The sequence below is a fragment of the Mobula birostris genome, chromosome 22 (genome assembly GCF_030028105.1).
Source record: "Mobula birostris isolate sMobBir1 chromosome 22, sMobBir1.hap1, whole genome shotgun sequence".
Classification (NCBI taxonomy): Eukaryota; Metazoa; Chordata; class Chondrichthyes; order Myliobatiformes; family Myliobatidae; genus Mobula; species Mobula birostris.
In genome coordinates, this window is record NC_092391.1 from 14,926,677 (window position 1) to 14,939,259 (window position 12,583).

At 36.6% G+C, this 12,583-nt stretch overlaps 1 protein-coding gene across 3 annotated transcripts in view; it reads left to right on the forward strand.

Moving 5' to 3' along the window:
- Positions 1-12,583, forward strand: part of ak8 (adenylate kinase 8) — a 166,700-nt gene that overhangs the window by 3,946 nt on the left and 150,171 nt on the right. For all 3 annotated transcript variants that reach the window (XM_072240089.1, XM_072240092.1, XM_072240091.1), the window contains exons 2-4: positions 796-880; positions 3,338-3,387; positions 8,258-8,371. In XM_072240089.1, coding sequence (XP_072096190.1) covers positions 796-880; positions 3,338-3,387; positions 8,258-8,371 — 249 coding nt within the window. The remainder of the gene's footprint in view (positions 1-795; positions 881-3,337; positions 3,388-8,257; positions 8,372-12,583) is intronic.

The window sequence follows — 12,583 nt, forward strand, 5'->3', positions numbered from 1 at the left end:
ATCAACTTTTTGCTGTTGGTGTTTCTGTAGCAGGCAATTTCTTTTTTACGAGGTTCAGTTGCTAGCTCAACAGTCAACCTAGCATGGATGGAGAGCGTGCACAGGAGCCGGCTGGATTCGAACTCAGGACCTTCCACCCCAAAGTCCAGTGCTGATGCCACTACGCCACCAGCCGGCATATAAAGAGGCATTTTTTATTTATTCATTCAGGATATAGACATTGTGAGCAACGCTACCATTTTTGGTTATCCCAGCTTTCCCCTTCATTGAAAGTCAACACACCAGTGGGCCATGGGACACAAATAGACAAATTCAGAAAGGATGATAGATGGTCTTCCTGAAAGACATAAGCGAACATGTATGATTTTTTTGCTACATCTGAGTAGTTTAGTGGTCAGGATTATACTATCTTTATTTACATACATTTGCTGGGAACCAGATTAATTTGCGTTTTCAATGATGTGAAGCGGCTGAAAGTTTTTGCATTTGCAGCCAAATGAATAATTAATCGAGCATTATGTGTTTAAGAAATAATATGGTGCTGTAATAAGAACAAGGGATTGGCCTTCAGGAAGATGTACACAGATGGGCTGAAGGGTTGTCTTCATTTGTTGATGTTGCAATGTGTGACTCATTGAGACTTTGGTTGCAAAGATGATCTTGTATTCTTTTCAGACTGCTATTATATTTGTACCTAATTCTTTCCTGTATACGCAATGTATAAAGAGTGAAAGAAGGTATGGGAGGGTTATCAGGATGACTAACTTTTTGTTTAACTTATTTTGTATCCTTCAGAGAATGCTGCAGTGCCTGCTTGTGGATAAACCACAGGATCCCATTCAGTATATGATCGACCATTTTAAAAAAGAAAATGATGAAGGTCAGGACACTATTTTGCATCTCAGAAGGAGCAGATTTTTCTAAAATATCATTAAAGTGTTTTAAAAATTTCAGCACAGAACTATTTGCATTGTCAAAGAGAAAATTACGATTGCCATTACTTCATTGTGAATTCAATTAATAAGTTCATAGTTAAGCAATTTTAGAGTAGTTTTGTTAAGGAAAAATAGAGGAGGTGTTTTTATTACTTTATTGCTGTTTTATTTTATATTGCTGTCAGTCTGGATGGGCCTGCATTTGTCCTATCAATGCAATTAAAAACAATGAATTGCCCATCCTGGCTTCCCTTCTTTCTCCCACACTACTATCTCTGGTTTTCCCCTCGGTCTATCTCTAGATCCTGCTTATCCAAAAACAGCAATAGTTTCTACGTATAACCTGATTATAGTCAGCTCTGCTTCACCCTATTTGCCTCACCTCCTTTGCATACACTAAGTTGCTGGGTTGTTGATTCTAACCTCCCCTCACTGAGTGACAGAAATGTCTTCCATTTAAATTTAGGAAAAGTCTAAAGCCCATTTTCTTTGATTATTGTTACAAGTTCCCTTCCTGAAATTATACTGTTATTTCATATAAAAGACTAAAGCTTAGACAGACAATTATCATAGAAATATTTCAATTTGATTAAAATAAAACTGTTTTGTATATTTTCTTCATGGTTGTGCTTCATTGTCTTATTTCAAAACAGATTGATTATTTCAAATCTGTGCACCAGTAACAGCTGTGGACAAAATTTAGTGTGTAAAAATGTGGTTGCAGTCTTGTCAGTTAGAAATCTACAAGGGAAGTGGTTCAATTACAGAATGATTTTGTTTCCTTTTATTGAAAAATATGACCTAGGGCAAGCATAGCTTTTTTTTTGTATGGAATAAACATTACAATAGCCCAAGGCGGTATTTTCCCCCAAACAAGAGTTTGACCTTGTGTTAATAATAAAATAATTCTGCTTTTCACTGATCCCTTAACTGGAGAATATGAGTGTAAAGGCTTGAGTCACCTGAGGATTTATTCTTACATATGAGATTAGACAATCCTCAAAAGAGGCCTGTCTGCCAGAGAAAGATCTGCTTTGAAGTAGTTTGAAAAGAATTTACTGATGATGGCGCTAGAGTTTGTTTAGGACTGATTGTATTGAGTTTAAATAATTCATTGAGTTTTTTACATTGACTTTGAAAATAAGTATTTGCATTTTGGATTCGGATACATTATTCTTGAGGCACCTATATTGCATTAAAATAAATTCCTACATTATATTTTGTGAAACCTTTAAAACTCCTGTGGTACATATCTATACTGCTTCAAAGTTGTCTAGTTTGTGTTGCATGCAAATCATTTAACAGTGGGGAATGCTGCTTTTGAGTATTATTTGGAGAAGTACTGCCATTATCTTATATTTTATGAGTAAAATTGTGTAGGTACACAGTATTGTACTTCAAGAGTTTTGAAAGCAGCCATAAGTTGAATTTATGAATTATTGGCTGCATTCAGTTCACTTTATAATGTTGAGCAATTTAAATCTCAAAATCACATTACACAATCACCAGTTTCTTTTGCATCCAACTTTATAAACACAAATCCTGCTGATACTCCAAAGAACATTTATTTTGCTTCAAACATTTTACCTAAGGTTAGAAGCATTTCTTATTGAAAATTGAAGCTATTAACTATTTTTCTAAAATGCTGTTTGTTGGAGTGGAAAGAATAGATCTGAGAATCTCAAAGACTGGATGTTAAGAAATGAAATTTAAAATATGATTCAAGAAACAACATAGAGAACATTTTAATATTCACCAGACAACAGAGAACCAGCTTCTGACTTTATTGTGGAAGTGTATGCAAATACCTTTGGCAGATGTCAAGTCTCTAGCTGAACCGAGTTTAATAAAATTGTCATGAAAATAGTAATTAATACTGTATGTTGGAATGAATTGCATCACAAAGTGATAATAAACAGTGGTAGAGAACAAAAATACAATGACTTAAATCAAACTTTGTAGAGTGACTACTTAGTATCTAATCTTGACTTTAAATAACTTGAATCTTTTTGAGGAAGGTGTTCAAAAAATCCATATCAAACTGCACTTACGCTGATATAAGTAAATCCTGATGTGAAATGGAATTAGACTCCCTCATACAGAAGTTGCAGAAGTGCTGCTTTCGTAGTGAGAATTTGGGCATGGATAGGTTTTAGTATACAAAAGGAACTCCATCAGTTCATAAGTTTAGGTCAGATATATGATAATAAATAGGAATGAGTATGTTTATTTAAGTGCCATTTACCAAAAATGTACATGATATTCTCTAACTTGGCATAATTTTACACAAAACAGTGTTGGAGCAGAATTTTAATATTTGTCTTCAATTTTCATGCCTTTTTAATATATATTTTTAATGTATTGATTAGAATTAACAGTTTTTTTTTCTTAATCCTGAATAGTTCCCCGGGTATTTCTGCTGGGTCCGCCTGTTTCAGGGAAGTTTTCTATTGTAAGTGTATTCTATATTTAAAATATTTATAAAAGTACAAACATGGTAGAAAATAAAAAAAATTGTTAAAGGGTGAATGATATTTTTTCATATTTTGCTCATGAGAACTAATGTTATTTTGAAATATATCTGGGCTGACTAATAATTTTATACTTTATGGCTCAAGCAAGATTAATCTCTCAATCCACAGTAATTCATCTGAGCATTCATTACGAGGGGTGATTGATAAGTTTGTGGCCTAAGGTAGAAGGAGTCAATTTCACATTTATTTTTCCTACATTTAGACACTTAGTCCAGTGGTCTTGGAGCATACAGATCCCTTCTTTGTATAAGTTGGCGTCTTGGGCCTCCAGAAAGTGGTCCACAGCAGGGGTGATTGATAAGTTTGTGGCCTAAGGTAGAAGGAGATGAGTTATTAACTTCAAACTTTATGCATTTTCACTCAAAGAGTTGAACTGCACATGCATGTAACAAGAGCTGTATAACTCATCTCTTTCTACCTAAGGCCATATCAGTCACCCCTGCTGTGGACCACCTGGAGATCCAAGATGCTCTCATTATATGCATGTGCAGTTCAACTCTTTGAGTGATAATGCAGAAAGTTTGAAGTTAATAACTCATCTCCTTCTTCCTTAGGCCACAAACTTATCAATCACCCCTGCTGTGGACCACTTCTACAAAGAAGGGATCCATATGCTCCACGACCGCTGGACTAACTAAATGTGTACACGTAGGAGGGGACAATGTTGAAAAATAAATGTGCTAGGTTTTCTAAAATTGACTCCTTCTACCTTAGGCCACAAACTTATCAATCATCCCTCGGATTTATGATTGATTATTTGACATATATTTGTATTGAATTTGCTTTTAATTTTTGTAAAACATGTTGAGCCGTATTTTGACATAGGTTGTTTGCTTTTCTATCTCAGTCCTGAAAGGGAAAACCTTCATTAATTCATTCCAGTCTTCCACAAATAAAACGGAATGCTGTTCTTGCTAACTTGGTGCTACTTCATGTTACCTTGGATTTTTTTATTCTGTTGCCTTGATATAATTTATTGCCGCATTTAGCACATTCTGCAACCAAATAATTTGTTTTACTTTTTTTGAAGTTTACATCAATCATAAATATACCTTAAATACAAAATGCTGGAGGAACTCAGCAGGCCAGGCAGCATCTATGGAAAAGAATAAACAGTCAACCTTCCAGGCCAAGACCCTTCATCAGGATTGGAAAAAAGATGGAGAAGTTAGAGCAAGAAGGTGGGGGAAGGGGAGGAAAAGTACAAGATGGTAAGTGATAGGTGAATCTGGGAGAGTGGGAGGGGTGAAGTAAAGAGCTAGGAAATTGATTGGTGAAAGAGATAAAGAGCTGGAGAAGGGGGAATCTGATAGGAGTAGGTTGAAGACCATGGAAAGAAGAGTAGGGGGAGAAGCACCAGAAGGAAGAGTTGGGCAGGTAAGGAGATAAGATGAGAAATGGAAATGGGAATGGTGAAGGTGGGGGGGGAGGGGGTGTAATTACTGGAAGTTTGAGAAATCGATGTTCATACCATCAGGCTGGAGGCTACCCAGAAGGAATATGAGATGTTGGTCCCCCAACCTGAGTGTGGCTTCATCACAGCTGTAGAGGGGGGCCATGAACTAACATGTCAGAATGGGAATGGGAAGTAGAATTGAAATGGGTGACCACTGGGAGATCCCTATTTTTTCTGGCGGATGGTGCATAGGTGCTCAGTGAAGCAGGTCTCCCAGTCTACATCAGGTCTCGCTGATATACAGGAGGCCATGCCAGGAGTACTTGATACAGTAGATGACCCCAAGTGTCCCTCACCTGGAAGTTATGGAGAATTATGTGCTGGACATGAAGGCTAGGGGGGTGGTAGGTGAAACAACTTCCTAGCTCTTTACTTCACCCTTCCCTCCCTCCCAGATTCACCTATCACCTACCACGTTGTACTTCTTCCTCCCCTCACCTCACCTTCTTGCTCTGACTTCTCATCTTCTTTTCCAGTCCTAATGAAGGGTCTTGACCCAAAATGTCGACTGTTTACCCTTTTCCATAGATGCTGCCTGGCCTACTGAGTTCCTCCAACATTTTGTGTGTGGTGCTTGGATTTCCAGCGTCTGCAGATTTTGTCATCTTTATGATTTCACTATAACATTTATTGATTTCAAAAAGTAAAATGAATGAAATTCTGTTTTAAACTATTGGTACATCACCACCCACTAAAGTGATGTGGCTACATAATAATTACAGTTTTCTTCTAATATCCAGAGGCTGTGCATTGCCATGGACAGATGAGTTTGAATCTCACCACACCAATTGGGAAACTCAAATTCAAATAATTTAAATATTTCTGGAATAAGAATTTAATTATATTTCATTAATGCTGACCATGCAACTGCTCTCCTATCATAAACATCCATTTATTCTGTAAATATCCTTAATGCATTGAGATTGTCCAGCAGTGCTTTGATTTTTAGCTGCCCTATGGCCACATAGTTCAGCTGCAGTTGGAGATTGCCAGTAAATGGTAGCCTCACTAATTATCAGCCTGTTATATTAGTTGGTAATATGATTATTTAAATGACTGCATAATTTAATTACTGCATAATTAAATTGATAAGGTAGTGCCGTAAATTAAATGGAATGTTGATAGTTTCTTGGATATAAAAACAGTACACTCAAGCTTTTAGTATAGTAAGTTTTTTTTTATTGTGCTTTACTTAAGCAATTAGTTTTCCTGTCCCATTAACTTCCAATTTTTCTTCGATAATGATTAGACATATATGGCCTAAACATATTTTGATATTCTTAAAATTCTAATGGACAGCACGCAGTAAAGTAGATATTAGTTCATTCTATAATGTTAACATTAATTTATGTTGCACATGCTTGCTGCTCTGCTAGACAATTTAATTTCCCTGTTTTTCTGTTCTTGTCATCTCGTTGAATTTTTCTTGTTATTCCTCTGCACTGACCAAGGGTTGATCTTAGTGACAGTTTTTGATAGTGACCAGGAGAATATTGCTTTTATTGGTTGTCAATCTGGTTACAAATGACCAAAATCTAAAGATCACAATTTTAAAATGTTTGCATAATTAGGAAACAATTGCACATGTTCAAATATAAAATGCTTTACTATAAACAGAAAATTAGACAAATAAAAATTGCTTCAAATCTTTCTTCAAGTTCAAACTAGGGATCCAGCAAGCTCCTTTTAAAAATTACTGCTTAGACCTCATTTAATATTATAGCTGAGATTCTTCCATGTATCAGGAGCGATTCTTTTGATGTTGAGCATAAACCTGGGATAAGATATGCACTAGTATGGAAGGGAAGAAAAACTATCACTATTGGAAATTCTCTGCATCATTTTTCCACTTTGTTAATTTGTAGTGAGGTAAGTTTAAATTGTTTGGTTTTGATTGTGGCTGCCACATGAAGCAATGCAATCCCAAAAAAATTTTCTGTGGGCATTGCTAACTAATATTGCTCATTGAATTCATTAAAAGAGATGAGACACATTTTGGGTGAGTTTGAAACACATAGCATCGACGCAGAAATTTGGTAACGTTTTTCAAATTGAGAAAGCAGATGTGAAAAGTACCAATTTTTACCTCAGGAATGACAACTTAATTTTAAATTTAAATTTAATAACAGTTTGAAAAATAATATATTTAAAAAAGAAATCGTGTGAAAACTTGACTATTTGGATTAGTGGGGCTAATTTCAGTCGTTAAACTGGAGCTAATTTAATGTGCTGTCATTTCTATGATTTGATAATTCATTATGTATGTTTCACATGAAGAAGATTTTTACAACTCAATGCCATAATGTTTCTAGGGTCCATTCTCTTTCCTTTCACAGAAATGTGTGTTATTAGTCATTTTCCACTCCATATTTCATCTAATGTTGCAAAACTCCTCAAAGGAATTCATCTATATTCTTATTGTTCTGAAAATATTTGTCTAAATTTCTTAAAGGCAAACGATTTCCAAAATAAAAATGATGAAAATAATAGGGCAGCACAGTAGCGTAGTGGTTAGCACAACACTTTACAGTACAGGTGACCTGGGTTCAATTCCCACCGCTACCTGTAAGGAGTTTGTACATTCTCCCCTGTCACCACGTGGGTTTCCTCTGGGTGCTCCGGTTTCCTCCCACAGTCCAAAAACATACCGGTTGGTAGGTTAATTGGTCATTGTAGATTGTCCCGTGATTAGGCTCAGATTAAATTTGGAGATTGCTGGGTGGCGCAATTTGAAGAGTCGGAAGGGCCTATTCTGCACTGTATGTCAATAAATAAGTAATAAAAATAAATAACTAAATTGGGGGATTGCTGGGCAGCATGGCTGGAAGGGTTAGATAGGCCTATTCTGTGCTGTAGCTCCATAAAATATATTTTTTTAGTTCATTGGCTTATCTCTTATAGGTGTTACCTGATCTGCTAAGTAATTCCAGTATTTTCTTAATTTATGTCTCAAAATTTCTTCCTGCTATAACAAAAAAAAATTAACTTTCATTGACAATTTTCTTTTAGATTTATACTTTTCATATTAATAATTGGTTTCTACACTCTCTTTTTGTTTTTGTGATGTTAAAGATTCATTGAGAACTCAGGAATTGGACACACTTCTGCTTGCATCTCAGTGGGCAGATTAAGGGCACAGCTCTGTCTTATTCAAAGACACTAATTTTACAAAATTTTAAGGCATTTTTAAAAAACAGCTGTGGTAGTTTAGCACTTTATAAATTATTATAGTTTTGTATTGGCATAGTTGGTTTGTATTATTCTGAAATGTAATCTTAAATTTCCATCTGTCTTTGCTTGTAAACGTGAAATTTTCCATTTACTTTTACCAGGCCAAGATGCTGTGTGACCAGATCAACACAAATCTCATCACCTTGGATAATATGCTAGCTGAAGGGAAATCTGAGACTGTGGATGAAATTAAGAAATTAAAAGCTAAAGCTCAGGTATTGAAAATATTGACACTTTTGCCAATGACAATTTTGTGATGTGTTGTTTTCTGGTATTTGAATTGGGTTATATGGTGTTTTCCTTATTGCCAGAAAGCAGATTATGCATGTTTTAGATCTACAATTAAATAAGTTGCTATGGTTTCAGTTTAGTTTTATTTTAAAGTTAATAAAATTGCTTAAAGGCACCGCCACCCCTCAAAAGCCTAATTATTAAGGTGTGGTTCTACAAATATCGGACTGCTTGAATTGAGATTCCTACCAGTAAGCATTATTGCATCCTACTTTAATCAGAAAACAGATATGAAGTTCTTACAGATGCTTTTCAATGTTGCCTCCTTATTCCAGGAATACTGATGCCTTTTCTAGAATTCCAAACACCAAACAGGCTTGTTTTAAATTAATTCTTGGAACATGGGAGTTGCAAGAACGTCATGTTATTGACCCCTGAATTGCCCTTGAGAATGTCATGTGAATTCTGCAGTCTATGTGATAATACTGTGAAGTTAGATTGGGTGATACAGAATTTTGACCCAGTGATAATGAAGGAATTATGATATATTTCAAAATCAGGATGGTGTGTGGCGTGGAGGAGAACCCAGAATATGAGTCCTCCCCCCGCCCCCCCCCCATTTATCTTGTGTCCTTTATCGGTTCAGAAGTCATCGGTTTTGGAAGGTGATGTTTTGGAAGGCTTAGCAAGTTGGTGGATTGCAGCATGCAGGGAAATGTGTGGAGCAATGGTGTGTTTGTGGTAGAGGGAGAGGATGTGTAGAATTATGAATAGGATACCACTCGGTCAGGCTGTTTTGTCATGAGTGGTACTGAGCTTATTTTCATGAGTAGCACCCATCTAGAGAAGCGTAAAGAATTACAATCCTATGTTATGCTTTGCAGATATAGGAAAAACACAGGGGTTAGGCAATTTGCAACAAAATATCCAGCTTGCTTGTATCGTGTTAAATTAATTTGGCAGGTCCAGTTCAATTTCTTTTCACTGGTGATTCCCACAATATGAAATGTACAGCATTTGTTGATGGTAGTTCATTGAATATGAAGAGGTAATTTTTAGGGTTGTTGAGGATGGTCTTTTCGAGGTAGTCTTGTAGCATCTTTTTCACTTGTTGCTTAACAGCCTTTGCTGAAATGTTTTCCAGTTTTTTCAGTGTGTAGGCACAAATTGCATCATTATCTGAATAAATCAGAGTGTCAGACTAGCCCTATGTTAATTTATCCATTTTAAATTCCATCCTATCGATAAAGCTTTAGAAACAGACATTTAGGCCATTCTCATGGCCAAAATGATCTTGTATATGCTTGTGATTAAGGATGTATGTGATAGTAGTGTACTTGCTGTTTTTTTTATGCTTTATAGATCATGGTTCATTTGGAGCAATTGAATGAGTGTGGTCTTATTTCAGTTTTTCAATAATAAATGCTGTCCATTTAAATTAATTTAAGTAATGCAGTAGTGTGGAAATGGATGAAAAGTAGAGATACTAGGAGCTAATTAGAGGAATAAAATTCTGCTCGGGGGAGATGACAGCTCTGGAAAAATGACTGTAGAGTAGAACAGCTCCTTAAAGAACAGCAGGAGTGTTAATTATCTTCTTGGCATACTAGTTCTTGATTTTGGAAAAAATCATAATTATGTCAGTCTATAATAATATCTTTTTCTGGGCTTTAAAGTTTAGGTTGGTTAATGCTTTTATAACATTCTTATGACTATGAAGAGATATGGTCACTCTGTCAAGAGAATAAATCAGATTACAAAGAGAATTCTTTCACAAACACTGATTTGAAACAGAAAGAGAATGATTTTAAACATTATTTATTTATGATTATTTCAAAGCTTATTATAGCTACTACAACAACTTGCCTTTGCGCTGTATCAAAAAATGGTCCCCAGTGCCTTGCCTCACAAAGGCATAAACTAAAAGAAACTACTGAAGCACATAGCAAATTGTTGGAGGAGCTCGGCAGGTTGAACAGCATTTGTGGTCCTGATGCGGGTCCTTGATCCAAAATGTTGACTACCCCTCTGCCTCCACAGATGCTACGTGACCTGCTGAGTTCCTTCAACAGTTTGTTTTTTTTTTCACTCCAGGTTGCACCAGGTTGCTCCACAGATGTTACTTACACTGCAGTAGAGTTGCACCGTTTGTGGGCAAAATCATGGTTTAATAGACATTTTTCTGCATTTACTTTAGGTTGTGCTTCAAATTTTAAATTCCTTCCAAATAATTGAGTGCAGACTTGTTCAAGTGAAATAAATACAACATCAATCCTGTGGTACTGTACAGCTGCTTGTGTCTCAACTCAAATCAAGGACGTTCATCTGAGCAAAATGATCTACATGTTAGTTTGGTCATTCATATTTTAAATTCTCCATTGCTTTATCCCTGCCTGTTTCTCTTCAACCTTTTAACCTGCCACTTACCAATATATCTGTGCTACTCTAATTCTAGCCTCTCCATCATCTTCTATTTTAATCACTTCAAAATTGGAAGCCATGCATTGAGCTGCTAAAGTCCATTATAAAGCCCCATTAAGATCCTCCCTAAATTTCTTTACTTTTCCAAATATCGTTCCTCTTTAAAAATCTCCTTAAAACTTGCCTCTTTGGCCAAACTTTTATCATATGTCCTGAAACCTTATGTGATCTTATACAAATACAATGGATTCTGGTTAATTGGGATACATCGGGACAGGGACATTTTAGCCCAATTAAGCGGTTGCCCCAATTAGCTAAAGTTTCATGGAAATAGTTAAAAAGGTATTAAAAAAAGACTACCATTTAACTGAGTGACAAATTATGTACTTAAATGAAAAGCAGCACAAATTAAAACACTACCTATACTACTGATGGTTGCCCTTCATATTTGAAGATGACTGGAAACCTGCTTGGGAGAACTTTTGAAGTGGAAAAGCTGTTGCACTGGGGAAGTTTCACTCTCTCAACCTTCAAAATCAGGGTCCAGTGGCTCTGGATGAGAAGTCATCACAACTCTGGTCTTCCTTGGCTGCAGTAGATGATCGTGACTTCTTTTGTGCCTTGTTGTGTCTGTTGTTCTCCACGGAGCATTGCAGAACTACCTTTCTGGCCATTGGATCTCACTGTTGATGCCATTACCCAGTCCACTGGAGCTGGCTTCATACGTTAGCACAGGCATGTTGCTATCTCACCTGCTGGTACCCTCACCTGGTTTAACCCACCTGTCAAAGTGGTTTACTGGAGCATGGCTGCATGCAAACAGCTACCTGGAGCTGAGATGAGACCTGAGTGTCTGGTGGGGACCTAAGATAACATTCAAGATGATTGTTGATAGCTTCAAATACTTTGTAGTTCCTAACTTGCTGAAGTATTGACATTGTTTCATTTTCACTCCCAACTGTATCTGACATCTCCAAGTCTGAATGCTTGAAACTACAGTGAACAAAACAGTTCTGAATTGTCTTACAGCTTATTTCTCACCAACTAGCAGTGACAAAAATCACTGCTTTTTGAACACAAATACATGCAACTGATGCTGTTTAAAAACTGTTCACTCTAAGCACGGTGTAGTGTCTAAGGGTCTCACAATGTGTGATCAGATTTACTCTTCTGCACACCACTTTTGTAACGTGTAGTTATTTGAGTTACTGCTGTCTTCCTTTCAGCTTGAACTCAGTCTGGCCATTCTCCTCTGGTCTCTCTCATTAGTAAGATGTTTTTTGCCCACAGAACTGCTGCTCACTTGTCTCCTTGTGTCTGTGTGTTCTGTGCATTATTCTACTTTATTACTTATTTATTTTATTTAGTGATACAGCGCAGAGTAGACCTTTCTGCCCCTTCTAACCATGCCACCCGAGCAATCCCCAACAAACCGTAGCCCAATCATGGGAAAATTTACATTGACCAATGAACCTACTCGGTACATGTATGCCTTTGAACTGCGGGAGGAAACCGGAGCACCCGGGGAAACCAAGGTATTCCAAGGAAGGACACAGAATTACAGGGGACCCCAGAACTGAACTCCAAACTCCGGAATACCCCGAACTGTAATAGCGTCACCCATAACATCTTAACTTGGAAGTACAGTGAAATCAGTGGCTTCAGAAGTGCCTTTAATTGCACAGTCTAATAAGTCTCTTAGTAGTCTAAGCCATAAATTCACCAGTTCTCCTAGTGAAAGGTAACATTTTAAAGATAGCATTTGAAATTTACTG